General features: G+C 40.8%; 1 protein-coding gene across 2 annotated transcripts; it reads right to left on the reverse strand.

The window, feature by feature from the left end:
• Window positions 1–908: 908 nt before the first annotated feature.
• On the reverse strand, window positions 909–25600 carry ca8 (carbonic anhydrase 8 (inactive)). 2 transcript variants are annotated; one of them, XM_086043173.1, is made up of 9 exons: window positions 25238–25600; window positions 13183–13368; window positions 12966–13090; window positions 10427–10522; window positions 9689–9751; window positions 9407–9455; window positions 7999–8111; window positions 3689–3878; window positions 909–1260 (listed from the first exon to the last, which is right to left on the reverse strand). In XM_086043173.1, the coding sequence occupies exons 1-8, from the start codon at window positions 25308–25310 to the stop codon at window positions 3744–3746; spliced, it is 840 nt and encodes a 279-aa protein (XP_085899299.1). In that variant the 5' UTR covers window positions 25311–25600; the 3' UTR covers window positions 909–1260; window positions 3689–3743. The 2 variants fall into 2 exon arrangements, with proteins under 2 accessions (XP_085899299.1, XP_085899298.1); XM_086043172.1 differs by having other exon boundaries at window positions 13183–13374.
• Between the last annotated feature and the right edge of the window lie 1971 nt (window positions 25601–27571).

Consider the following 27571-nt stretch of genomic DNA (forward strand, 5'->3'; position numbering starts at 1 on the left):
TATGATTTTTTTTTTTAATATACATCTATATCGAGTATTTGTTGAGCGCAACATTTTTTTTTAAAGTCACAATAAGTATTGCGTAATAAAGTCAATTGCAATTGCCAAACATCTGTTCAACTTTGTTTCTTCTGTAAGCGGGGCGGAACGGGGCCAGGGGGGGCTATAATTTTATGAATAAGGGCGGAGGGTCGAAGCCGGAAGGGTACGCAGGTCAAGGGCGGAGGGTCGCGGCCGGATCGGCAAAAAAGGGTCAAGTGGCCAGCTCTGGTATTTTGTAGGTAGTATTATGTGGACGTGAGTATGCAATATAAATACAGTATAAGGTATTATTACACAACTTGAACGAAGCCGTGCCCTGAAACTCAACCAAGCTGGCGTTTTTTGGAGATTAATGTCAAAAAGTGTTTGCGGCTCCCAGTGCTTTCTTTTCCGTGGAAACCAGGTTGAAATGGCTCTTTGAGTGTTAAAGGTTGTCAACCCCTACAATAGAGAGTCTGTTTGTAGCACAGGGTCACCTCACCAAACACAAATACTTCCCCACTCACAGGTTGTCAGCACGGTGGTGGGTGGGCCCCCCGCCACTGTGTTGACAAATTCATCCAGCAAACGAGTAGCCTGTGTGACAGCTGTCAGAAGAGCTAACACTTATCAGTGCATACACAAAACTCAATGAAGCTCTGCTTATGTTTTGGTTTTGACAGATAGGATAGCAATTCTGCCACACCCATTGGGGATGTGCGTGTTTCCCCCGTGACAGTGCCTCTGCATGATCATTTTTCAAACAGCGCCACTCAGTGGCTGGACCGTTGCTTAAAAAAATAGCTCAAGAGCTTCACCCAGCTAGCTGAACATGCCACCGATGGAGAAAGTCGGGGCGGCGGCGGTTATAAAGCAGAACAGCTCACTCACAGACACAAACAGATAACAAAAGGTTTATTGAACTTGATGGGTCGACTTGAACTCATAAGACCCAACTATTTTCATACAAACACTTTAAAAGAACATGTATGTTGTTCCTTAATATGGCAAGGGGGTTACTCGTTAATATATTACATTAGTCTTAGTTACAAATATTAGCATACCGTACTAACCTTACCTGAAACTATTTACTACATATCACGCAGACATTTTTTCTACGACCTAAGTTGTGATTTATTTTCCAATTACATCATTACGGATGTACTCTATGGTCAAACTTCTTCAGCTCTCTCCTTCCCTCTGTTCTTGCTGTTCTTCTTCACATCGCCTCTTTCTTCCCTGATGTCAGGAAAAAAAGATCATCAAAATGTGCATCAGACTTAAGGGAAAGCAAAAAAGCAAAACCAGATGTGAGATGAGGTGGATAAAGGGAGGGAACACTGGAAACACGTATTGCTCCTGTGGTTCTGGTAGTTGAATTATCGTGATGGTAGATTTAACATTAAATGGTATTGAAGCCCTGGAAGTTCTCTGGCACAGAGGCAACTGGTGTCTGGTGTGTGCTGGCTTCAATTTAACATGGGTTTAAATGTGATTGGTTAATTCTGAACAGTGCCACATCCCCAGTTAGAAGAGGGTGTGCACACCTGTGCAGCCACCATTAACTTTGTTTAACTCACTAAAAAAAAAATCATTATTTTTTTTCAATTGAGTTGTGCAAGATGTCGGTCATATGAATTGTGGAAAAGGTTTTGCGATTGTCTTCCTTTTTTTATATCTGTCATTTGAACATGGGTCTGTAAACATTTTATATATCCACTCATAGCTCTTCTTATGCAGCAGGGGCGTGGGTCCTGACTGTTGCTTGTGTACTATATAGGCACCAACCAACAGCTCAGAGTAACCACCCTTGTGGAGCACCGGTAGTTCAAGTAATTTGGGGGTCACGTTCACAAAGGAGGGAAAAAGGAGCGGAAGATCAATGATGTAAACTCAGGAACTGTTGGTCGTTGTCAAGAAGTTGCTGAACCAAAAGGCGAAACTCTTCATTTACCAGTTGATGTACCTTCAGACCCTTACCAAAGGTCACAAGCCGTGGGTAGTGACCAAAAGTTCAAGATCTTGGATACAAGCAACCGAAAAGGGTTTTCACCACTGGGTGTTCGGCTTCTCCCTTAAAGATAGGGCGAGAAGTTCTGTCATGTGAGAGAATCTGTCTAATCTAAAATTTAAAGCAAATAAAATATTCTACTTATGATGAAACAAATATGTTTTAAAAAAATCATTATTTTAATCCGCACAGTAAAAGTCTTACATAATGTACTTAAAGTCATTTGACATCTTGCATTTATGTCAAGCCAAAGCTTGATTTAATGCTTAGGTAAAATCTCTATCATGTTTAGCAGCTGGGCGTCAACTGTGGTTCAAATGATTTGCTTTCCCTTTAAAAACAGTCCGACGGTGAGGTGGCTGAAAACACTGAGCGTAGAAAGCAAGAACCAGAGCAACAGTATGAGGTGAATTGCACAGCTAATTTAATACTATGTTATGGTTTGAATCTAAAGGAGCTAAGAGAAATATGAATGATCTAAAAGTATAATGGTTAAAGTCATATACAGTAAAAAAAAAAAATACACACAAATCAGGATTATCAAGTGATTCCGATTTTAAAGCTAAATAAATGTTGCTGTTTGTATGGCGAAATATTGTTGAAAGGTTGAAAATATAGTTGCTGTTCCCATGTAATATGCTGTACATTATGTTAATTCATGCTGTTGATGAATGATGATAAAGATGTATGCATGTCGCACTGACAAATTATGTCAGAAGTGGGATAGGTCCTTAGAGGAAAGATCTAAAATAGCACACCACGAACCTCTGTGCCGTGTTTTTGGAAGTAAGATTTGCTTCACACTTTTGTCATGTGAAAAGTATTTTCCAAGCTTTTCAGCCAGTTTAATTTAAACACCATGACGCGAGACAGAAAGTCACCGTTTTTAAGGCAATTTGTCTGTCTCTGGCCCTTCTGCTCTCCGCCCTACATCCCACTTACACAAACTTGTTACTTCACAGGTGCATTTGGCCTGGTGCAACCAGATCGGTATCCACTTACACTATAAACAACAGTCCTCTGTTTTCCTCCACGTTTTCCCTTACCTCACACTGTTTCCATCTATTTGGTATTTCCCCTTTACACTGCAGCGGCCTACAAGCTCCTCCCCCAAATCTCCCCTTGCTCTCTTCTCACGAAACGCTTTTTTACGTACGACATTTAAACAGACGCTTTAAAAGTAGAGAAGGAAAAAGAGTTTTTTCTAAAATGACTGAAAGAAAAAAATGATTTGAAAAATGACTACAAGACCTTAATCAAAGGTTAAATTGAGGTCATTCTTCATATTATAAGTTTATTTCCATAGACACTGATACAAAGCCCATTTCTAGTTTAAGTTCATGAGCGCTAATTAAGGAACTTTAGTGTTCTTGCCTCTGATATATAAATGCCTTGCTTTCCTGCTGCAGTGCTTTTGAGCAACTGCACTCAGAGTGTCTCCATACTCCAAGGACTGTATATAGGCTAGTGCCAGATTAGTAAGTGAACTACTGGGCTAGATCTTTTGGGACTTGATCTATTATGATGGGGTTCCAAAGGACTGAAGAGCTCAGGGACAAGATCCCAACATTTATTAAAAGATTGTTCTGTGTTTTTGCTGAAGAAAATCAATGTGAAGTCACAAAGGAATGTTTGACGGGCTCAAATACTTGTTACCTTCCAGGTTTGTTTCTGTAGGTCTTATTTTTTTGTTGTCAGTGGAAAATGAGAATCACTGGAAAGCCGCCCTAACTGTCCGATCACTCAGTGGTTGGGTTGGACGGAAATTGTCCCCCAACAGCCCATCATTCCCTTCTGGCAGCTCTGCGCCTTTTATATGTGAACGTAGCCTACGAAACTCTTCAATCTGCAGAGAAAAAAGGGAAAATTACATGTGTGGCCTAACTAAATACAAAAAAGGTTGGGTCAATGTGACATTTCAGAGACAATCAGGGCTGGACTGGCCGTTGGGCATAGCAGGTAGATACCTGATGGGCCGGCATCTTCGTGGGCAGATGCAGTGCAATGAATTATTATTATTAATTATTTTTTTCCTTTGTTCTTCCCCAAGAGCTTGGCCACAAATCGGAGGAAACAGTTCAATAAGACGTTTTCAAAGAGAGCATGAAGTGGGGAGCATTAGTCAAGAAGACATTCTTTTGCAAATGAACCATTTGGGTCTTACAGCCAGCACACAGAAAATGCATTACCCCCATGTCACGGAACACCACATGACTGTGAGGTTATTGTTTGTCCTGCAGTCCACAGTCATGGTTTCATGAAGTGGAATGCATGCGTGTCCTGAACCTTGCCAAACACATTCATGGTGCAGGCAGGAACAAACCCAAAGTAAAAAGCAGCGTTTAGAATTGTGAGGAATTGAGAGCTTTTTGTGTCATTGTACTTTTTATGATTTGAATGAATGAGCCACCACTGCAGAGTGCTGTCACTGACAATCACTCTGATTGGTTGTTAGCTTGCATATGAAAATAAGTGCATGAGATAGAAGCTAAGCAATGGCAAAGAAAAAAGCATCGTCTAGGAAACGAAGCGCAGCAAAACCTGGAATCGGTCTTGCTTGTGTTATAGGTGTAGTGGGCAGAGTTCTGGATATGTGTGACTTGTTTTATGGATCCAGGACTATGGATTGTGTGGGGAAAAAATGACTTCTCAGTTAGAGGAAGGGTAACTAGCACGTATGAGTTGGCAACTGAATGTTTGTGGATGCATGCTAGCACAGCCCCTGTATTCCTCTGTACAGGTTAAAATGCCAGGACAAATTTGTTGTGCCAGTCCAGCCCAAAAACAATATAGCTAATTCACACAACATTTAGATGTGCAGGAGGTCCCCAAGTTATGAACATCTGACTTTTGAACATTTGTAGATAGTAGCTAATGCAAACCATAAATATGAATAGATGTTATTCCGTATTTTTAACTGCATGCTACATCATACTGTTCAGTACTGTAGTTCCTCATTCTGGTGCAACCCACGCCGAGCGATTTACAAAACTATGACACCATAAGAAGAGGAAGACCACTCCGTCAGCTTGCCAACCACCATTAAGCACCACAAAGAAGAATCCCCTGCAATGCCTTCATCAGCACCTGCCTCACCAACAATGCTACCTCAACAGCCACACCTGCAGTTGGCACTCTTAGAGGAATCCACCAAAGACAAGAAATCACTGGTGACAATCCTTCCTCCTTCGTCTACGTATGGACATTGACTTCGCTCTAAAGGTAAGTTACAGTATGGTACATGCTACATACTTGTGTGGTAAACTTCTGGTTGACTTCCTGTTATTTGCAGGTGAAAAATAGTAAAGTATTTTGTGACACACGTCCTGCGTCTCCTTTTCTTCGGCACTACGCTACGGTAATATTTTTTAATGACCTCAAATGGCAATTATAGATTGAAATTGAATGTGCCTCGCCCTACGAACAATTCAGTTTACAAACAGCCTCTCCGAGCCCATTTTGTTCGTATCTTGGGGACTTCCTGTGTAATACTTGTAATCATGCCCACGCTGCTTTTCGAATAACAAAATAGTGGCTGATGATGCATTGCCTGTGAAGACGAAGGTCCTTTTCCATTTTAAAGGTCATGTCATGTCATCTTCCAAACCGCTTATCCTATACAGGGTCGCGGGGAGTTGCTGGAGCCTATCCCAGCCGTCAATGGGCGAAGGCAGACTACACCCCGAACTGGTCGCCAGCCAGTCGCAGGGCACACAGACACTGTCACTGAGCGGGAATTGATCCCACGCTACCCGCACACAACTCAGGCGTGTGTACCACTACACTATCAGTGACCTCTCATTTTAAAGGTTGTACCACAAAACAGCCTGGTTCTGCTCTCTGTGGACACTTTCAGGGCTGTGCAGTTATAGTGGAACTGTTCCTTTGGGCTCTTGCTGGCTTAAACCCGGAAATGGATTTTTCATCCGTATGAAAGCTTCTGTGCATTTGATGGGTTGTAATTTGCGACGTCGCCACATCATGTAACAGTGATTCTTGTTCTTATTTGGAAATGCCGCAAAACCAGTGGCCAGATTCGGCACTCGTGAAATCTTATGGCAGAACGCCGCATAATGCAAGTGCGTGTATGGCGAAGGTTGACGTGTACAGTTCAGTTGATCCACCTCCAATCCCGCCCCATTTGATTGGTTCCTGTTTGTAATGGGGAAGCAACAGAGGCCAGGCCTGGCCGTTCTGGAACACGTAATGGGAACGTGGCTCGAAAAACATTTATCATACACATTAATTTTGCAGTTGAATCACAACTTTGTATTAACTATAAAACATGTACTGAAACAAAGAATTGCCACTACTTGACAGAAGGAGAAGGTGCCAACATTCTGGCCTATGTAAGACAATAACACACTGTTTATTTGACTTCACAAAGACGAATATGACCTTCCGCACTCCAAATATTTGCAGTGCACTCGGGATCTCCTCAGGCTCTTGTCGGTGCTAAGTGTTTATGTACGAAAGTAAGAGAAGCTGTGGGAAAATAAGAGGACCCTTGCAGACTGCACACAGTGCACGGCACGCTGACTTAATGATGAGCATGGGAATGTAATGTGATCACCTGATGACAGCACGCACAGCATACCTACGGAAATTGAAGATAATGGCAATACAACAGAATTGTATTTGTTAGCATTTTCTTGAATACAATCAATCGAACCCAACAGATTTGAATGTGAAGCAGAAGATGCTCACATTCATTTGTAAACTGGCCAAAAAAATAACAGTCCTGACAACACGTATTCACCACCTGTTCTGCGTTGCATCTGACTATAGACTATTGACTAAAAATGAATAAAGAAATAAAACACTTTTGGTTTACAGACAGATTCATGGCCTGTACAAATTTATATCTGCATCTATAGCAACTATTATATGTCAAGTGTATGTACGCACATACGCACTCACGCACCCACACTGTGTGTATTGTGCACACACAGCTAAGGAATAAATAGTAGACGAATGTTGGACATATACACTCTAGAATAGCTTGAACTGTTGTTTAAAACACTCGAACATACAGTACATACATAAATCAGTGAATGTGGAATGTGAAATAATATTTAATATCTTGTCTTGTACCCAGGTCAAGGGTGGAGGGTCGCGGCCGGACCGGCAAAATAAGGGTCAAGTGCCCAGCTCTGCTAAGCACATTATCTTGAAAATAGAGTTTATTTAATCTTTATATCGACCAGTTTCACTCTTTCATAGTTACATTGCCCTCTTATTAAAGGTTAAGTGTTATGTTAAAAGGTGGCACGGTGGTCGACTGGTTAGCACGTCCGCCTCACAGTTCAGAGGTCGTGGGTTCGATCCCGGCTCCGGCCTCCCTGTGTGGAGTTTGCATGTTTTCCCCGTGCCTGCGTGGGTTTTCTCCGGGTACGCCAGCGGTATGTTTTCCCATATGTACATATATGTATGTATGTAGGCGCAATAATCGAGTGTTGTGTCACGTGGTGTTGAATTGCTATGCTAACGGGCAGGTGCTTGGGTCACATGGAAGTGGTGAATGCCGGTTAAATTAAATAGGCGTGCTTACCAGCTGCACAGGAGAGAGAGTCGGGCTGGTTTATTAAAACCGACAAGGCTGCTTGGAGTCGCTACAGTATATATGTACCGTATATATTTATATATATGTGGTGGTCTCCTGTAAAGTGAGGATTTGGGAGATATGAGGATTCCGCCCGATGCCAACTACATATAGTTTTATATAACATCACATAGCTGTTTTTACATACTTTAACTGTTGCAGAGTTCCATATCAACTTAGTATTAACTTTTTTATTTTCATTTTTATCCCTGTGATATATGTATCCATAAATGTACATTTCTCACAATGTGTGACCCATTTCATATAAGAAATACTATACTCTCTTGATCAAATAGCAACAATGAAATTGTTTGGTTGAGTTTCAAAGATGAAATAGAAGAATGTATAACACTAATATATTTACCTGTAACTGAGATATAGTGAGAGGGTAGCGGTAGAGGATCCAAATCACATTTTCACTACAAGGTGGTGTTGTCAGAGATCCTTTATAAACCCAGTAGTCTCTCAATAATGGATCTGAGGGATACATTAAAACATAAATATTCATGTAATGGTCTTAATTAAAGTCTTTGTAAGTTCAGTGTGTGTGTTTTCATAATAGATATCTAATTTAGTTTAAATTGATACCCCCAGAGTGTGGCATTCCGTCAGACTGATGGAAGGTCCGTCAGTCCGTCACTGACGCCTGATTTTCTGATGAATGATGACTGACAAAAATTTAAATGGGGAGTCAACACAATCATTTTTTTTTGTTGTTGCAAAAATCTGTTCTATGCAGGCCCAATAGTTCAAACCAAGCATTCTGATAAATATTACGTTTGTGGAACATGAGTTAATCCAACCGTTTTTAGTCATCGCCGGGGGCAGCCATTTTGTCACTTCTGTCGACCGGAAATGACATCACAGTTGCTCAGGGATAAGGTAACAACCAATCACGACTCACCTTTTTTTCTGAAGCTGAGCCATGATTGGTGGTTACCTGATCCCTGAGCAACTGTGATGTCGTTTTCAGTTGACGGCAAGTGACAACATTTCTGGCCCCTGAGATGGACAAAAACGGTGGATTTTACGACTTTACTCACATTGCACAACCACAATATCAATCAGAATGCTGTCTTTAGACAAGTGGCGCTGCATAGAACATACTATTGTAAAGAAAATTTGGGGGTTGACTTCCTCTTTTACTAACTATTAACATTTAGTACATACCCCTACATACATATCCCTTTGTATGCTAAGCATGTCCTTGTCTGGGACATATCTAAAGCGTAAAAATCTTTAAATTGTAGTCATAAAAATAGTTGAAAACCGTTGTTGTGATGGCAGCTAAGTGCTATCTTGGTTGTCACTTGAACAGTTCAATCCACTCACAATACTCCCAACCGGTAAGTGTATGTGAATAGGAAATTAGCCAGCTCTAATTTAGCATCTCTCCCATGGCATCATGCAGGGACGGACAGAGATGGAGGAAGATTATTTTGACGGAAGGGGGCCCAGGTCACTCCATTTACAATTTTAATCAAATTGGATTTTTCATTTGTTGGACTAGGACTTCTTTTTTTTTTTTTTGAAACAGATTGGCGATTGACGGACTGGCGGACCAGTGAAATTTACTGATGGAAGTGATGACGGAAGCACGGTTAAAATAACATGATGGACTGATAGATTGACGTTTTGTTTGTCTTGAAAGAATGATGGATTGACAATGACGGACAGGTACTCAGGCCGCTGACAAATGACACCTCTGCACCCCCCCCCACCCAAAATTTAACACAGTTATTCCATCACGTGTCTATGTACATGAATCTTACCAGGCAGCAAAGTGTTTGGGTTAAAGCAGGGTATTATCTTGCTTTTCCCCTTATGAAAAAAAAGAACAGAAGGCAAATTATCATCACAGAATAATTGCTGTCTATTTGAAGAGCTCTTTTCAAAATCTGATTGAATTCGTGGTTATAATATGTGCACGAGTCTGTAAATAATATTTCTAAGAATAATCAAAATTGATGTGGGAAAGAGCTGCAGTGTTTTGTTTTTTTATCTGGTCCAACATGGTATCTAATTTGCTCTGAGCTTTTCTGTGTCAGTCTCACCTTATACTGCAGGTCCTGTAGAACCTCTGTGATGGCTTTCAGACCCAGATGCTCTTTACCAATCTGTTGGCACAATTTAAATTTGAGAGGTCAGCAAGGAACACTGTATCTTTGGGGGACGATAGTGACTGTAAAATGATTCCAGCTAATCACAAGTGAAAACATGTTCCCTTCCTTGGGTAAGCAAAACTCATACAATTGAAGGAAGGAAAAAACATGACATTATGAAAGACCAGATTTTTTTGTATTTTATTTTTGAAGGCTCAGTTGGTAGAGCGTGTGCCATAATGATGTGTTTTCATACATATATGTAGAATGTGGACAAACTGATTAAAAATGCTCCAGCGCACAGCAGCTCTCTTCCAAAGATAAATGTGCCTAAAGTCATCAAATTTGGTGTTAAAACTAAACTTCTGAGAAAATGTGCAACGTGTAATTAGTAAGGATGATGACAGTAAAACCGGAATTGTAACCTGCTGCGCGAGTGGTACACGACACGTGCCTCTCTGTCTTGTGTTCATACAACACAAAAACAATAAAACCTCTAAAGAGGAAAGAAATGTGTTTAGAGTACGGAGTTTAAGAGACACTGGCACACAACAGTTGTCTTGTCTGTCTGCATTTTGGCCACCATGGCTTTGTCTCACGGTAAAGCGTGAGTACTTATGTACGAAATTGTTTTTTAACTTTAGAGAATAGAGTGGATTGTGTTTTCAATGACTTTGATGTTTTGCTCACCTGCACAAAAAGAGCAATGATGACAACTCCGTTCTTCTTCCCAAGAGCATCCTCCAGAGAGTTGAACAGTGTGCTGTTCCAGTGAATCAAATGGAGCTTCAAAGAGAAACAATAGAACACAAGCTGAATTTGTAAGGTCATTGTCATCAGCAGGTGTGCAGAGCAATAGTGGCTGAAAGCGTTGGACGCCATCAGCTGGTGATGACTGAAGACTCTTATCCAAGATATTCAGGACGGAGAAAAGGAGTTGTAAATCTTGTCATACAAACAGAGTTGGGCTCTATGGCAAATTGTATATGTTACACATATACATTAAATCAATGGAATGATGTACTGCACATGTTGCATCAGAGAGCAATCTATTAAACCGATTACGTTTTTGATTGGAATACAAGCACAAATAAAAATGGTAAGGCAAGGCAAGTTTATTTGTATCGAGCATTTCATGCACAAGACAATTCAAAGTGCTTTACATGAAACATCAAAAGCATTACAGAAAGAGAAATAAAACATTAAGAATCACAAAAATCTAAATCATGTAGAGTAATTAGATTAAAATGATTAAAAGCAAGATAAGTTAAGGGGAAATCAACCCAAACATATTTTTTTCAAGAATATGTTCCCAGCAGGCCAACTAGTTGAAACACGGAATTCTGATTATTTTTGCGTTTGTAGAATATGAATTAAGCAGCAAAATTCACTCGTTTTTAGCCAACTCAGGGGGCGGCCATTTTGTCACTTCTGTCAACTGAAAATGACATCACAACTGCTCAGGGCTCAAGTAACAGCTCAGCTTCAGAAAACAAGTGAGCTGTGATTGGTCATTACCTGAGCCCTGAGCAGTTGTGTTGTCACTTTCAGTCGACAGAAGTGACAAAATGGCCGCCCCCCGAGATGGCTAAGAACAGGTAGACTAACTCTTATTCCACAAACGCAATCTTTATCAGAATGCCTTGTTTCAAATAGTGTGCTTGAATCAAACATATTCTTGAATAAAATATGTTTGGGTTGACGTTTCCCTTTAAAAAAATAAAATAAAAAAATAATTAAAAAGTGCCGATTTCATGCAGAGGCGCATGAGAAAAGAAATGTTTTTAACGTGCATTTAAGTGTCTACATTTTGTGAAAGTTTGTTCCACTTTTTTGCCGCATAACAGCTAAATGCTTCCTCCCCATTTTTAGTCTGGACTCTGGTCTGGACTAGCTGACCTGAGTCCTTGGATCTGAGGGCCCTGCTGGGTTTATATTCTTTGAAAATATCATAGATGTATTCCGGGCCTAAACCGCTCTGGGATTTGTAAACAATCAGTACAGTTTTAGAAACTATTCTGGAAGTGACAGGAAGCCAGTGTAGAGGCTTTAAAACTGGTGTGATGTGTTCGGATCTCTTAGTCCCGCTTAAAATTCTATGGGAGAGATATACAGTGGTACTGTATTGGTGCATTTTGCATCTCTTGTTTGGGCCTGGTTCGCCTGGTTTACACAAGCAATCCAACATTGGAACAAAAGTTGCCAAGTACTACTACCACCATGTACTACTCCATCTGTACTGTCTTGACAAAAAACAATACCGTATTGTATACGCTCATTGGATTTTCATTCATATGGCAGTACTTTTACCAGCTAAAGTCACACTAGGTAACACATACAGATACTGTACGTTGTCATGGTCCAGGGTTAACATGGTGGAAGTCGGACCCAAATGCAAGTAAGCAGGGAATCAAAATGTATTTATTCACAAAACAACAAAAAGGCAAACAAGGTATTGGAAGGAGTCAAAAAAATATAAAAAAGTAAAATAATAATGTCCAAAAATGAGATTCAAAGTAAAAAAAGAAATTTAAAAAACGGGAATAAACTTGCAGACAGCATTCAAGGAAGATGTGACTTAACTCAGTGAGAGGGATGGAAGCAGCAAACACGCACAATAAAGTGAGCAAAACAGAAAGAAAGCAGGGAACTAAATACAAACAAACTGATGAGACACAAGTGGTTGAGAAGCTGATTAGTCAAACCTACTGAGACAGATATGAAAAAAGGGACAGAGAAAGAATGACAAAACTAAATCAACAAAAACACAATCATAAAATAAGTATCACCAGCTTTAACATTTGGATAGGATAGAATCAGACAGCTAAAACTTTTAGTTTTAAGCCTTTAAACTAAAACTCCAAACATGAGACTTGACAGCCGTAACAAAAGGCATTTCATAGAATAGTCTGCTTACATTAGGAGAGCACAACACTTAAATGTCGACCCTCGATTGAATAGCTCAGAGCGTTCATTGTTTCTCTCTCCCTTTTGCGTTTTACCATGTAGAGGGTTGGCTTTCTACTCATATACAAAGTTAGCCTTTTCTCAGCCATGTCAGCTACTACCAGATGGAAAGTGATTTGTTGAAGGATTTTACAAATGGTGGTTCTGTCTGAACGACGAATACCAGTAGGCCACGAAACCTAACCCTCGTGACACTTCACTACGCTGGAGTGCTCCTGATTTCATGACGCTCGTGTGTGCGTGCGTGTGTGCGCGTGTATACCTCCATAGGGAAAGCCTTAAAGTTGACCGTGTGCTCTGATCCTCTTTGATTCTCTTTGCCCCAGTGAAATCGAACCTCGTGAAGTTCATACTCATGATCGCTAGGTAATGGACCACCACTGACCACTGAACACAGTATAGTAAATTGTGAGCAAATACGTGCTAGGAAAGAAAGTTAGATATAGTCTGTGTTTGCGTGTGTGTGTTTGCATGCATACCTGACTTTGACTTGAGAAGGATGCGTACAGTGTGTCCATCATTGATGACCTCACAGTCACGACACACCACATAGTTTGGTGACAGGCGGACATCCAGTAGGGATGGGTCATATTGAGCCTCCCTGGAGTTCAAGTTGATGGGAGATTGATACTCACCATTGGCCGCTGGGTAATGCAGTCCCCACTCTACACCTACGTGGAGTAAATGCATGCACAAAATACATGCAGCATTAATTCAATTTATATGATAAGATGTGTAATTTTGGGAGAAACAGTTACCAGCAGCCATGTCATTGATTGGACCATCATGTACCATCGACTATGGTCAAGCCATTTCAAAGCCTCAACACATTAAATAAACAGAGCACAAAAAGCAAATGAATTATCTTTGGTCGATTTTTTTTTTTTTTTTTTGCTGTAACAATGCTTCTTGGTAGTAAATCTTCTACTGTGCAACCCATATACCGTACTTCTCAGCTCTGTTGTTCGCCCAACAAAATGCATGTCCCTTACTAACATGGCACCACTTATAAGGAAAATAAAAGTGCTTTCCCACAGTATATGATTTACTGCCAAGGAGGATTGTTAGAACAAAAAACAAACAAACATTTCCTTATATTTTGTGATCTGTTCAATTACTGACCAAGTAAGCCTTATATACTGTAGTTACACAATACATAATTTTGCCACATACTACTAGCTGTTTGATATGGTCTCAACTCATGATGCATGCATTAAGTTGCAATAGTCGCTCATGAATATTTAGAACTTGAAGCAGAAGACCTGAATCAGCATGCAATGTACAGTTACATGGTCAAGTCAGTGATATTATTAATTATAGTGGCACGGTAGTCGACTGGTTGGCACATCCGCCTCACAGTTCAGAGGTCGTGGGTTCGATCCCGGCTCCGGCCTCCCTGTGTGGAGTTTGTATGTTCTCCCCGTGCCTGCGTGGGTTTTCTCCGTTTCCTCCCACATTCCAAAAACATGCATGGTAAGTTGATTGGATACTCTAAATTGCCCCTAGGTGTGATTGTGAGTGCGGATGTTTGTCTCTGTGTGCCCTGCAATTGGCTGGCAACCAGTTCAAGGTGTCCCCTGCCTACTGCCCAAAGACAGCTGGGATAGGCTCCAGCACGCCCCGCGACCCTTGTGAGGAGAAGCGGTACAGATAATGGATGGATGGATGTAATGAATTGCAATTCATCTCCAAAATATGCCATTGTCATGGTCTGTTCTTGTTGTGGTCATGTTTTGTTTTTGTTGTTCCCGTTTGCTCCAGTAGGGGGCAATAAGTGGATCCGCTGCAGCGCACCTGTTTGCAATCTTAATCAATGTAGTATTTAAGGACTGCCATGCACACAACTCACTGTCGGAACACTCTTAACTTCCGACATGTTTGTTTTGAATTTTAGAAACGTTCGGTCGAATTAGGAGGCTAGAAGTGTCTACTTGAGCGAAGCCTAGGGTAGAGTTCGTAGTCTGCGGTTTGGTTGCTGGGTGGAGACCGATTTGTCCCTGGTAGGCGGCAGAGCGCTGTCCCTTTGGACTCCGCTTGGGGTTTGGTGGTTAGTGCATTGAGGAAAGCGGGTGAAGCAGTTGTCTTGGGAGCACACCGAAGCTGCAGTTGAGTCGCCGCTTTGCAGTTGCTTTACCGGGCTTATGGGCTATAGTGCATAAGAACCTCTCACAAGTACTCCCCTGAAGATTAGGGAGGGAGTTAGCTAGAGGGTGTTAGACAGTTAGCGGGACAAACCGGTGGTGCCGCCCAGCTTGTTGTCTGGCGTCGTACTATCCGTACTTCCTCGGTGTGTGTTTGTCATGGAGTCTGGTTATGAAGGGGGGTGGTTGCTGGCGGGTGAAAGCTGATAGTAAAGGAAAAGGGAGGAATACCTCCCTCGACTGTGGATCCTGGAGAAGAAGACGGAGAGGGGGGTTCTAAGATTCTTAGAGTGGGCGGTATTGTTGAACGTAAAGTTATTCTCATTCCTGTCGGTGATAGGAATAGTGGCCTAAAAGGTGTGGTGCATGATGTTTCTTTGGAGATGTCTATGGAGGACTTAGTGAGGGGAATGGAGGGGGCTAATGTCACTGTGGCCACTCGCATTCGGTCCTTTAGAGAGGGGTTGCACGGTGCACCCTTATAGGAGGCCTCCATTGAGGTGTTATAAATGTCAGCGTTATGGCCATGTTGCTGCAGTGTGTCGCGAGGTTCGTCGATGTGGTAAATGTGGGGTGATCATGAGTTCGTCGGTTGTAAGGTGACTGAGTTAATGTGTGGGTCCTGTGGTGGTGGGCATGTTGCTGGCAGCCGTGTGTGTGGTCTCTATAAGCAGGCAATGGAGGTTCAAGTTTATAGGGAGGCTTATCAGGGGGTGACTTATGCAGAAGCTGTAAGGCTGGTTGCTAGATAGGATGGACAGGGGTTAGGCTCAGGACAGTTAGGGATTGGGGAGGGAGCAGTAAAGGGCCAGCAGGTGCTCTGCCTGACGATAGTGTTGTGGTGAGTAAAGTAAAGTTTCTAGCATTTATGGTGGATGTTATGTGTGGTGCGAAGCAAACTAAAAACAATTCCGATGTGGTCAGGGTGGTGGTTTTGGCAGCTGAGAGGGCACTAGGGATAGCAGGCGTCAAGCCTGCGTACCTACATAGTGTGTTTTTTTCCAGAGATGGTGAACATGGAGCGGTGGAAAAGCGCATTGTAGATGGTGGGGTTGGCTAGAGCACGTATGTTTTATATCCTCCAATCTAATGCACGAAGTTTGGTTGCTAATGGCCAAGAATTGAATCGCTTCGTTGAAAATTGTGGTGTCAGACCTGACGTTATTTGTGTGCTGGAGACGTGGTTGAAGCCGTGTTTAAACTTTGTGGTTCCGGGATATGTGTTTGTTCGAAATGATAGGTCTTCTCAGGGTGGGGGTTGTGCCACTTTTGTCTTCAGTATCATGAAGCTCGAATTGTTTCGGAAATGGAATGTGTGGTGATTGAGTTATGGAGTGCAGGGGGTAAAATTTGTGTGGTTAATTTTTATAACCCTTGCTTTTTGTTAGATGGTGGGAATTTAGATAGGGTCATGGATCAATTGAGGCCCCCTGTGGTATGGGTGGGGGATTTTAATGCTCACAATCCTTTGTGGGGCAGTGTTAGGAGGGATAGAAATGGGGATGTGCTAGAAGACTTTATTGACCAATATGGATTGGTGGTACTGAATGATGGGAGGCCTACTAGGTTTGATATGTGTACCAGATGGCTGTCGTGCATTGACCTGACATTTGCGTCAGCAGTATTGGCCGGAAGTAGTGTATGGAGTGTGTTGGAAAACTGCAACATGGGCAGTGACCATTTTCCTGTTCTGTGTGGGTTTGGAAGGGTTGTTGGGGTGGAAAAGGAGTGTGTACCAAGGGGGTTTAGTTTTCGGAGGGCTAATTGGGAACTGTTTCGATCTGGTCTGTTGGAGTTTTTTGGTGAGATTGAGAATTAGGGCAGTGTGGTAAAGTGGTCGTTTTGTCGAGTTGTTGAAAAAGCAGCAGAGCAAGCGATTCCTTGTAAGCCGGGGAGGATAGGAAGGTGCCTTGGTGGAATGCGGCTTGTAGTGATGCTGTTCGTGCGCAAAACAGGGCCTATAAATTGCTGAGGAAATTCCCGATTGATAGTCGTGTGATTGAATATAAGAAATATAGAGCAATGGTTAGGAGGGTTACAAAGGGGGCCAAAAAGGAGAGTTGGAGATCTTATTGTTGCACGTTGGGGGTTCGCACTCCTACTAAACGGGCGTGGAATATGATTTGACGGATGTCTGGTATTAATAGGGGCTCGTTACCTCCTGTTTTGAGACAGGGATTCAGAAGCAGTTGATGATGGGGCAAAGGCTGAGGTTTTGCTGCAGACGTTTCAGAGGGTACTCAGTGACGATAATGTAGGCTGTGAAGGTAGGATGAGAAGGGGGATGATGATCGAGCTGGAGGGGTATAAACTTTTGAACAGTAGTGACATCAGTGATGCAATTAATTTGCTTTTTTCTATGGAGGAGCTTGTGAGAGCTATTAAGAGAGGTCGCCATACAGCGCCTGGCAAAGACGGCCTCGGGTATGAGTTGTTCCAGCGGTTGGACGATCAGATGTTAGGTGAGCTTCTTTGTTTGGTGAATGAGGTGTGGGAAATGGGTGTTCGTCCCGATGACTAGAGGCATGCCATCTTAAAGCATGGGAAGGACGCAGATGTCCCTTCATCATACAGGCCTACCGCCCTGACTTCTGTGCTGTGCAAAATAATGGAGGATGATTACAAACAGGTTAGTTTATAGGCTGGAACGGAAACCGTTTTTCACACGTGTGCAAAATGGTTTTAGGCAGGGTAGGTCCACAATGGACCCTGTGATAGTTTTAGACTGTGAAATTAAAAGAGCGCTGTTAAATCGTGAAGCTGTGTTGGCTGTCTTTTTGGATATCGAGAAAGCGGATGACATGCTCTGGAGGGACGGGCTGCTATTAAAACTATATGAGGCTGGAATTCGAGGCCGAATGTTGAATTGGATTAAACAGTTTTTAAGTTTGCACAGCTGTCAGGTGAGAGTGGGGCATTCCCTCTCTGGGATTTATAGTACTGATAATGGGACACCTCAGGGGAGTGTCATTAGCCCAGTGTTGTTTAATATCATGATTAATGATATATTCCAAGAGGTGGGTACTGGAATTGGTCGGTCCTTGTTTGCTGATGATGGTGCACTATGGAAGAGAGGCAAGAACGTGCAATATGTCTTTGGGCAACTGCCGTCGGCCCTAGACAAGGTGCAGGCTTGGTCTGAAAAGTGGGGATTTAGGTTGTCGGTGAGTAAGTCTGAATTTATGTTGTTTGGCAGGAAACGTAAAGTTGGGAATCATACTTTGATACTTTATGGTGTGCCTGTTGAGAGGGTGCGTGTTTATAAATTTCTTGGAGTGTGGCTGGATGAGAGACTTCGTATGGGGAACATGTTCGGAGAATGATTGTCAAGTGCCATAAAGTTTTAAATGTGATGAGGTGTTTGTCTGGTTCCGCTTGGGGTGCGGGAAGGCATGAAATGTTGTCAATTTATAGAGCACTGGTTCGTTCGGTGTTTGACTATGGCTGTGTGGTCTATGGCTCTGCAGCCAAGTCCACCTTGGCTTTACTTGATGTTGTACAGGCGAGGGCACTTAGACTGTGTGTGGGTGCAGTTTGCACAACCTCAATCCCTGCGCTGCTTGTGGAGACCGGAGAGTGCCCTTTGTATTTGCGGCGTAAGGAATTGGCACTCAATTATTTTTTAAAATCTTACACATTCGTATTTTTGGGGTAGGGATGTTGTGGGACCCGTGGTTTGGACTGCCATTCCCCCTTGGTTGTGGTCCGCCCCTGATGTAGATTTTTCGGTGTGTGAGGCGGTGCGTCAGGGTTTTAAGGGTGATTTGATTAGTTATGTAAATATGCATCTTAGGGATCGATGGGAATCTGCTGTGCAAAGGCAGAAAGGGTGGTGATGGCTGGTGCGTTCGGTAGGTTGGGTGTTGGGGGGGTTGACTTTGAAGGGGATGTTGGGGATGGGTCTTTCATTGATGGAGAGAGAAAGGGTGGTATTGCGGTTTCTAAAAAGTACTTGGCTGTATAAAATCATTTGATGGGGTCTGATGTTGATCTTATGTATGTGTGGGACACTTGACCAGTGGAGGGCAGCAATGCACTTGCCGTGCCAAGTCTGCCGGAAAATTAGCAAAGAAGAACAACGCACTGTCGGATTATTCGTTTTGCTCATGTCTCTGATCCCAAGCTCTCGAATTTTCTAGACTTGTCTTGTTATCTCCTGTTTGCTCCGTAATACCCTTCTTTGGTTCATGTAAGTAGTTTTGTAAACTAAAGCTTTACTCGGTTTGTATTATACGCGTTTTGGATCATCTTGTTCTTTGGCAACAAGGAATTTCGGTTCTCATTTTTTCCTTGCCTTTTGCAAGCGCTTTGGTTTCCTACATTTTTCCCTGGTCTTTTATACCAGCGTTTTATGTTGTACTTTGTTGGTCTGGCAATGTGTAAATAAATACTTTTTTGATTCAAATTCTTTTGGTGTTTGCATTTTTAGAATCCACCTCATTCTGGTATTTACAGTCATATATTTCTGTAAATTGTTGTTGGAATGGAAAGATAAAAGACACAAGATGGATATATACATTCAAGATACTGCTAATATGAAATGTATCTTTTTAATTATAACTATAAATCCTCATGAGATGAAAATTAAAATTTCTAAATTAAAATTAACATTCTTTCTTTAGTAGGCAGTATTTCTATTCACTACAAAAACAAAAACGCAAAAGGGCCTCAGAACAGTGACAGAAATATTACAAATGTGAGCAAAAAAATGTGCGTATAATATTCTTAGAGTTTATGTTTTCCGAGTGGTCACCTAAGTCCACACGAATGTGATTGGCTCATATGATTTGCTCTGTTCTACTAAGAGACTGAGTGAGAAGTAGTAAAGTTATCAGCACGTCGTGTGATAGATTAGATTAACTGACTTTATTCACACAAAACAAGACAGCCCTCTTCTCTACTCATTCTCAGTCGCCGAGGCAAACCAACTTATTCACATTTCTGAGATTTAAAGCAGCCCTCTTCTTTCGAAATGCTTCTTTATACTCCCGCGGGCGACATCCGCGAGCAGGGGGAAACTGTACGTCGCCGTTTGCAATGAGTGCAAATGACTACGGGTACCTGCTTATTTATTGTTCCATCTGTATTTTTTTAAGAATATGAGTTCCCCACCCAGAGGGCCTACGTGCTTTACTATTTACACAAGCACGCGTCCGTTCTGCTGCTAACTGCACTGCACCAAGGTTATTATCGTAAACGAAAACGAACGAAATAAAGAAAACTAAAATTTAAAAATCATTTTCGTTTACGACATAAAATAAAAACAAATGTTTTTTGAAAAACGATAACTAACTAAAACGACATTGTCTGCTCACAAGACTAACTAAAACGAACGATAATCATAGCGAAAATACCATTCGTTTTCGTCTTTGTAAACTTTAGTGATCATTTGAAATGTAAAACACGGCGCTGCCGGTTTTACGACAGTTGTACAGCCGTACGGCACCTCGACGTCTGAAGTGACGTAACGCGTTTAACATTAGGTCTGATGGGTATAAAACAAAACTAAAACAACATTATAATGGAGAAAGTTGGGAGAAAACGACAGAGCCCCATTTGGGATTATTTTGATTATGATTGTGTCTCGGTCAAAAGCAAATGCATTGTCACGGAGACGGGGCTCGTGCGGCACCTCTCTCTCTCTCGCGCGCGCTCTCTCGCTCTCTCTCTTTCTCTCTTTCTCTCTCTCTCTTTCTCTCTCTTTCCTTCTCTCTCTTTCTTTCTCTCTCTCGCTCTCTCTCTCTCTCTCGCTCTCTCTCTCTTGCTCTCTCTCACTCACACCCACACACATACTTTCAATATGGAAGGACTTAAATTTATTGACATATTCTGATGTTACAAGTCTGCACTCCTGTTCAATTGCCAGGTTTTTATGTTATGTTTTATGTTGCTTGTTTCATCTGCATTTTCACTTTAGAAGCATCATTAATGCACTGCACTTTTCTTGGCCTTATTGCACTTAAATTTAAGTGGACTGTTATGTTTTATTTGTTGATGATTATTCATACATTGTTAGTAAGTTAATAAATTTTTCAAATGTTGTCTTTATTTGAATAAATAACACTTGTTACTGTAAAAAAAAAGAAAGCCGCACCTGACAAATACATAAAATTCTAAAAAAAAACTAAAACTAATAAAAACTAAACTAAAACTAAGCATTTTCCCCAAAACTAAAACTAATAAAAACTAACAAATCTATTCTAAAAACGAATTAAAACTAACTGAATTAGAAATAAAAAGTCAAAACGAAATAAAAACTAAACTAAAATGAAAAATCCGAAACTATAATAACCCTGCACTGCACTGAGCGGGATTATGCATGGGCAACATTTCTGTGCATGCGTTAAATGCGTCAAATATTTTGACGTGATCAATTACAAAATTTAATTACCGCCCGAAAACGCGATAAGTTTGACAGCACTAGCTGGAATGATCAAATTATATCTTAAAACTACCTGCACGGTTAGAAACATGATTTATCATGATGACAGTTGTTTTATTATTATTATTTCCGACTAATGAAAAACTAAGACAAAAGTAGACTTCTGCAGATGAGATTTACTTGGTGTCTGGAGTTATTGACAGTAAAAAAAATGGTGAATGGAATTTACTCAGCTTCATTTCATCAAGTGCTTGCACAAAATAAGATTATTTGAAACCACATCTATTTTCTAAGTAGTAAGTTAAGTGAAAATGCAAAAATGACTCTAGACACTAATTGTCTCATCATACTATAAAACCAACAAAGTGTGTCACGGCTGAGCTAGCTTTGAACCCAAATGCACAACTCAAACAAGGCAAAGTTCAAATAAATTATTTAATAAATATAGTTCAACACAAAGTTACTCATGAGAGGAAAAATGCAACTGTTACAAATAAACAAACAAACACGAAATCACTCGACCGAGGAAAAACGATCACCCAAAATAAAGACTACAAAGTACCAAAAGAAAAAAATCCAAAACTAGTATTCTCAATGCCAAAGGTTTACTTGAAACTTGGTGTGGATGATTGTACAATGACATGACTGACAAGACGAACTAACACAGCACAAGGGCGGACACATACTAGACACAAGGGTAATGAGAAACAGGTGGGGAAGACATTAAAGAAACACAGGGGAAAAGCAAGTTGCCTGAAATGAGGGAGGAGACAATCAACAAAATAAAACAGGAAAAGAACACAAGACAAACTCAACCAGATCGCTTGAACATGCCACTGTGTGGCTATGTTCAGGTGATGTTTTTATTGTATGACTGTGACTCCTAGCAATTTAAATCCCAAACTACAGTGGCTCTACTTGTATTTGCTAAAGTCTGTCTTCTCCTTAGGTTTGTCTAAAAACACATATACAAGGTGGAAGCAGTAGCTACAAAAGGACTTGTCAAATACCCACGCCTGTTTGGAAACAAGTTTAAAAACACACACACACACTCACAGCTGCGCTGTTTGAAATTCGAAGGATCATTAGCTTATGGAAACAAAACCTTTCCCACACCTTTAATTTGGACACTTCCAACAAAAAGACATGTGACCCCACTTTCTGCCACAATTACTGTAGTCAAACAAAATGACTGTAAAGGGGTTTATATTGAGATATATGGAGGTCATGTACTGCATAGTATATACCGTGCTAGGTATTCCCGGTACTGTATATGCATGTGTATTCCGACATACTGTATGAACTGTACAGAGAGAGCTAAGCGGAAACAGGAAATATTGCAAAGATCTCATTGCAAACATCTGTTTGTGCCTATATTTTGTATTCCATTCATATTACTGCTCACCAAATATTGTACAGCACTAGAAGTAAAACCCTTGACCTCACAGCATGTGTAAAACCTAAAGTGACCATGAACACATTTGATTTTGGGAGAGCCCAATTTTCCCATGTCTTGCAAAAGCTTGACTCTCGCAGACTATGCCTTTTGCCTGCAACCACAGCAGAGGCAGGCACAGTGAGTGAATGTGACGAGTCAGGGGGGCCTTCACATTCCCTCGTTCCTCAGCAACTATGCTCTTGACAACAACTTATTTAGAGCTTCAGCAATTTCTTTTAAGCCATTTAAATAGGCTGCACAAAGTTTTGTTTTGGTTTTGTATGGGAAAGCACAGCAACTGTTCATTCCGTTACTCTCATAATGGTGGAACATTACAGCATCCTTTAGTTTCTCACGTGGGGATTTTGTTGTTTTGGTGAATTCACAACACATGCTTCAGATTGAAAATGGTGCATAAACTATAAACAAGATTGCATTTTATCTTATTTTTGCAGTCAGTTGTGTGTTTTTCTTTAGTCCAAGAATGTTGTATAAATGCAGGGAACTTCCCAAGTCGAAATCAAATAAAGTTGTTCATTTCGCAATACAAAATTATTTTTTTCAACTCAACCGAAATTTATTAATAAAGCGCTTTTAAACACACATACATACACACCTGAAACAATTTACTGTACATGGATAAAAATCATACAAAAACAATTACATTATTTAAAAAAAAAAACAATCAAAAATACAATAAATAAATAGATACTTTTTAAATGAAAAACAATATCAAAACAAAAATTAGAGGGAAAGAAGTCTCCAAAGTCACATAAAGATGGGGAGTTGTAGCTGGTTTTGTTTTTTTCTTTAGCTTTTTGTGACTGGACTATCGCTTGGTAAAGTTTGGTAGAATGGGGGTATTGGAATCGGCAAAGCTCCACGTGCTTTAGTGGAAATAAAAAGTGTACACACCCTTTTTCAAATACTTGCTTTTTGTGAGGCGGCACAGTGGGCGACTGGTTAGCACGTCCGCCTCACAGTTCACAGGTCGTGGGTTCGATCCCGGCCCCGACCTCCCTGTGTGGAGTTTGCATGTTCTCCCCGTGCCTGCATGGGTTTTCTCCGGGTACTCCGGTTTCCTCCCACATTCCAAAAAACATGCATGGTAAGTTGATTGGACTCTCTAAATTGCCCCTAGGTGTGATTGTGAGTGCGGATATTTGTCTCTGTGTGCCCTGCAATTGGCTGGCAACCAATTCAGGGGGTCCCCCGCCTACTGCCCGAAGACAGCTGGGATAGGCTCCAGCACGCCCCGCGACCCTTGTGAGGATAAGTATCAATAATGGATGGATGGATGCTTTTTGTGATGTAAAAAAGAGAGAGAGAGAGAGAGAGAGAGAGAAAGAGAGAGAGAGAGAGAGAGCGCACAATCTTAACCAGTATAAATTAATTAAATTATTCTTTTTTTTTAAGTGGGATGATGCGGTTGCTCAAGTGTGCACACCCACTTATAATCGAGATGTAGATGTGTTTAGAATTAACCAATCATGTTCAAACTCATGTTTTCTTTATATGGGCCTTAAATAATTAGAAAATAACAGTAAGCGTTAACATAGCATTTTGACCTGGGTGAATGAGAATATAAATAAGCATCTTCTATAGAGCAAAAAAAATAAAAAAAATATGAAAAAAGTACTGGAACAGCTGCGCTTTATTTGGGGTTAATCAGAGGCACTTTAAATGATGGTGGTGTGTTCTGACTCCCATTTAACATAAAACTGAATGTGCATGGTCAATTCTGAACAGGCACATCCCACTTACAAGGTGAGCACACTTCTACAACCACATTATTTTTGTTGTTTATTTGTACTTCTTCTTTCAAAAAGATTTTATTAAAAATCATAATAATAATAACAAATTGAGTTGTACGGGTCTTACGTCACAATAAATGGTGGGAAAAGTTTGGAAATGATTTGTCTTGGTCTCTTTTTTAAAACAGATAATCGCAGCATTTGATCAGGGGTGTGTAGACTTTAAATCCACTGTATTTCCCTGAAGGCTATGTTTTGTTTGCTTGGAATTAGCCAAACAATACAGGAACAAACTTCATAGCGGTTAAAGAGCTTGGTCAGTAATATGACATAATAATATGGTGATATGGTGGCATGGAAATTCCTGATAGCAAAATATACACTTGTCTTGCAAAAGTGTGCATTTGTAAGAAACACTTTAGCAAACACTTTAAAAGTTGAAAATGAGACAACTTGTATTAGTGGCACAACCATGCAAGTTATTCTTAAAACATGCTATGGAAAGAATATGTTGATGTCTATGTCGCATCATATGTTAGTAATTAATGGTGAAATAATTATACTTACAGTAAGAGTTTTACAGATTAAGCACACAGCACAATCCTCAGTAAAGGTTGCAAGCAAAGGGACAGAGTGAGACAAACAAAAACATTCACTCATCTCATCTTATCAATGCAATTGCTAAATGCAGGACATTTTACACTATTCGTCTTCATGAAAGTTGGAAAGAAGAAACATGTTTAAATGGTACTGCGTGTGCAAAGGAAATATATATCCTAATATTTTTAATATGCCTTCACATGATGAAGAACAGCCTACCTTCCTCATAGCCCCAGTCCAGCTCATCTTTCCTTGGATTATTATTCGATTCCTCATTCACTTTGTCGGCCATGCTGTTTTACAGTCTGCTCAGTCTGGATGGAAACCAGTCACTCCTTCCAGGTCCCTCCCGGTCACACACACTGTTCTGTTCACTTGGACAGAAAGTTGAAATCTCTGTAGTCCCTAGATGGATTCCCAGCTCGCTCTTTTACAGCCTACCCTGTCTTGATCTAAATGACTCGTTTTTCTTTACGTTCCGTTACTCTGCTGTTGTGCTCGACCAAGTTTCTGCCTAATGTATGAAGAGCTGTCGTTCTCTGCATTTTTCTTTACTCTGTACGCACGCTCCTCCCCCCTCTCTGTGTTGCTCTACTGTCATCCCCCTCGCCCTTCCTCCTTTCTGTCCTTCTGTGCAGGTGCACACACTCACTTTGGCTTTCTTCCAACAGATATTTCATTCCCCTCACAACTTGAGCGTTCTTTATGGAACTATTAACTATATAATACACTTCTATGATAATGACTATGGAACTAGTGTGTTTTTATTCTATTGCTTATGTTTCTCTGTTCCATGCGTGTGCGTGAGGATTTGGAAAGCTGGTAGGAAGGTCATGCTGGTGTGTTTCTTTTGGAGGCCACAGAAAGACACTCCAATGAGCAAAAAGACAGAGGTGGCTGAGAAAACAGAACTGCGGGGGAAAGCAAGTACAAGGCCAAATTGTTATTTATCTCTGATGCCTTCATAATGGTCAGAACTGTTTTGCAAAGAACTTTCAATGAGCTGTTAGAATCAAATCAGGCAACCTGAGAAAAGTAACCTACTCCTACCCCTGTTGTCCCAATCCTATGGCATATTTTTTTCTTTTCTTACTCCATATCCTCCAGGTCCAGGACACTGATGTTAATTGCCCTAGATTCCTGATAAAGACTTTGTCTTTGGAATGCAGGCGAAATCCCTTGTTTCCAACTTGTGGATGTGAAAGCAGGACACTCAGTCTACTTTCTCTCTGCGATACGCGTCTGATTTGACTGAAGTCATGAGATCAGACACTTTTGAGCAAGAGGAAGGGTAGACTCTGGACTGATCGCCAGCATGCAGGGCAACATTAGATTTTTCAAAGATTTCTGAATTATTAATATGATAATTATGAATGATTTTTACCATATTTGATTAAATACAAACAAACAAATACCATGCAAGTTGAGTAAAGATTACTGACAACAAATATATCCAAAAAGTAGAGAGAGACTGAAGTATTGGGTCATGTGAGCACTGCAGGTACAAGAAGTGCAAACGGGAAAAAGAAAGACAGATAGGCTTAGGGCCAGCCCAGGTTCTGTGGCAGGTTCTTCCACACAAATTCCATCCAAGCATTACTTTAGGGACTTTGCTTTGTGTGCACTGGGGCAGGCATTCTATCATAGAAAATGGTCTTCCCCAAAGAGTTCTCAGTTCCCAAAAAGATAGAAGTTTACAATTGCACAAGAGGTTTTGGTCAAAAGAATAAATAAAATTCGGGGGAAAAGGAGGGTCTTGTCCAACTCCCTCTTTACGTCTTTAGTTTATATGAACTTACGTGGCTTGACAAGATCTCTCCAATTTCCCACTTCCAAAAAACGCCACTTTACTCCTCTCTACAGGTAAAGATTTGTCACTACACTTCATCTGAAGCAGTAACGGTCATTTAAACCCCTTTCTTCTCTTCTTCTTCTTTTTTCTTTTTTACTGTTTGCGTGAGTACGTTTCATTGTTGTCATAATTACTTGGAAAAGAACTGTGATTATTTAAATTCATCATGTAATTTGTGCAGTTGTGGTCAAAATATTTGGTAGTTTTGGCAGTGGGTCTGTTTATGTTTTACTCACTTCACTGCTTCAACATTTTAGAATAACGTATTTTATTTTTAAGGAAGATCTTAACTCCTTCATGAGTCATCACCTTACCTTGGTAACAATTTATCAATCATCAAATTAATCAACAACATTTTTGATAGATTAATCATTTGAGCCATTATTTAGCTTAAAATTGTCTAAACCATCTGATTTCAGGATCTCAAAAGTAAAAGTCTCTGATTTGTGTAGTCCTGAATTAAAACAAAGTAGTTATGTTTGTGTTACATCAGAATAAGTCATTGCAAACATCTGTTTTTACTTTAGTAAGCAATTATCTTCTTTTTCCCTATTTTGTGACATGCACGGATCAAACCAATCACCGAATTTTAATCAATTAATGGAAAAATAATAGTCAGGGTTGGCTGGCAACCAATTGAGGGTGTATCACAACTATTGCCCGAAGAGAGCTGGGATAGGCTGGGAGGATAAGCGTTTTTT

Source organism: Filicampus tigris, chromosome 10 (genome assembly GCF_054856515.1).
Source record: "Filicampus tigris isolate MCC_2025a chromosome 10, RoL_Ftig_1.0, whole genome shotgun sequence".
Taxonomy (NCBI): Eukaryota; Metazoa; Chordata; class Actinopteri; order Syngnathiformes; family Syngnathidae; genus Filicampus; species Filicampus tigris.

Excerpts from the sequence above, each read along its gene's own strand:
- ca8 (XM_086043172.1), bottom strand. The coding sequence starts at position 25,310 with ATGGCCGACAAAGTGAATGAGGAATCGAATAATAATCCAAGGAAAGAT. Across the intron at positions 8,112-9,406 it reads CCCAAACACTTTGCTGCCTG|ATCCATTATTGAGAGACTAC; the intron begins GTAAGATTCATG and ends TGTATCCCTCAG. Across the intron at positions 3,879-7,998 it reads TCACTATATCTCAGTTACAG|ATTGAAGAGTTTCGTAGGCT; the intron begins GTAAATATATTA and ends TTTTCTCTGCAG.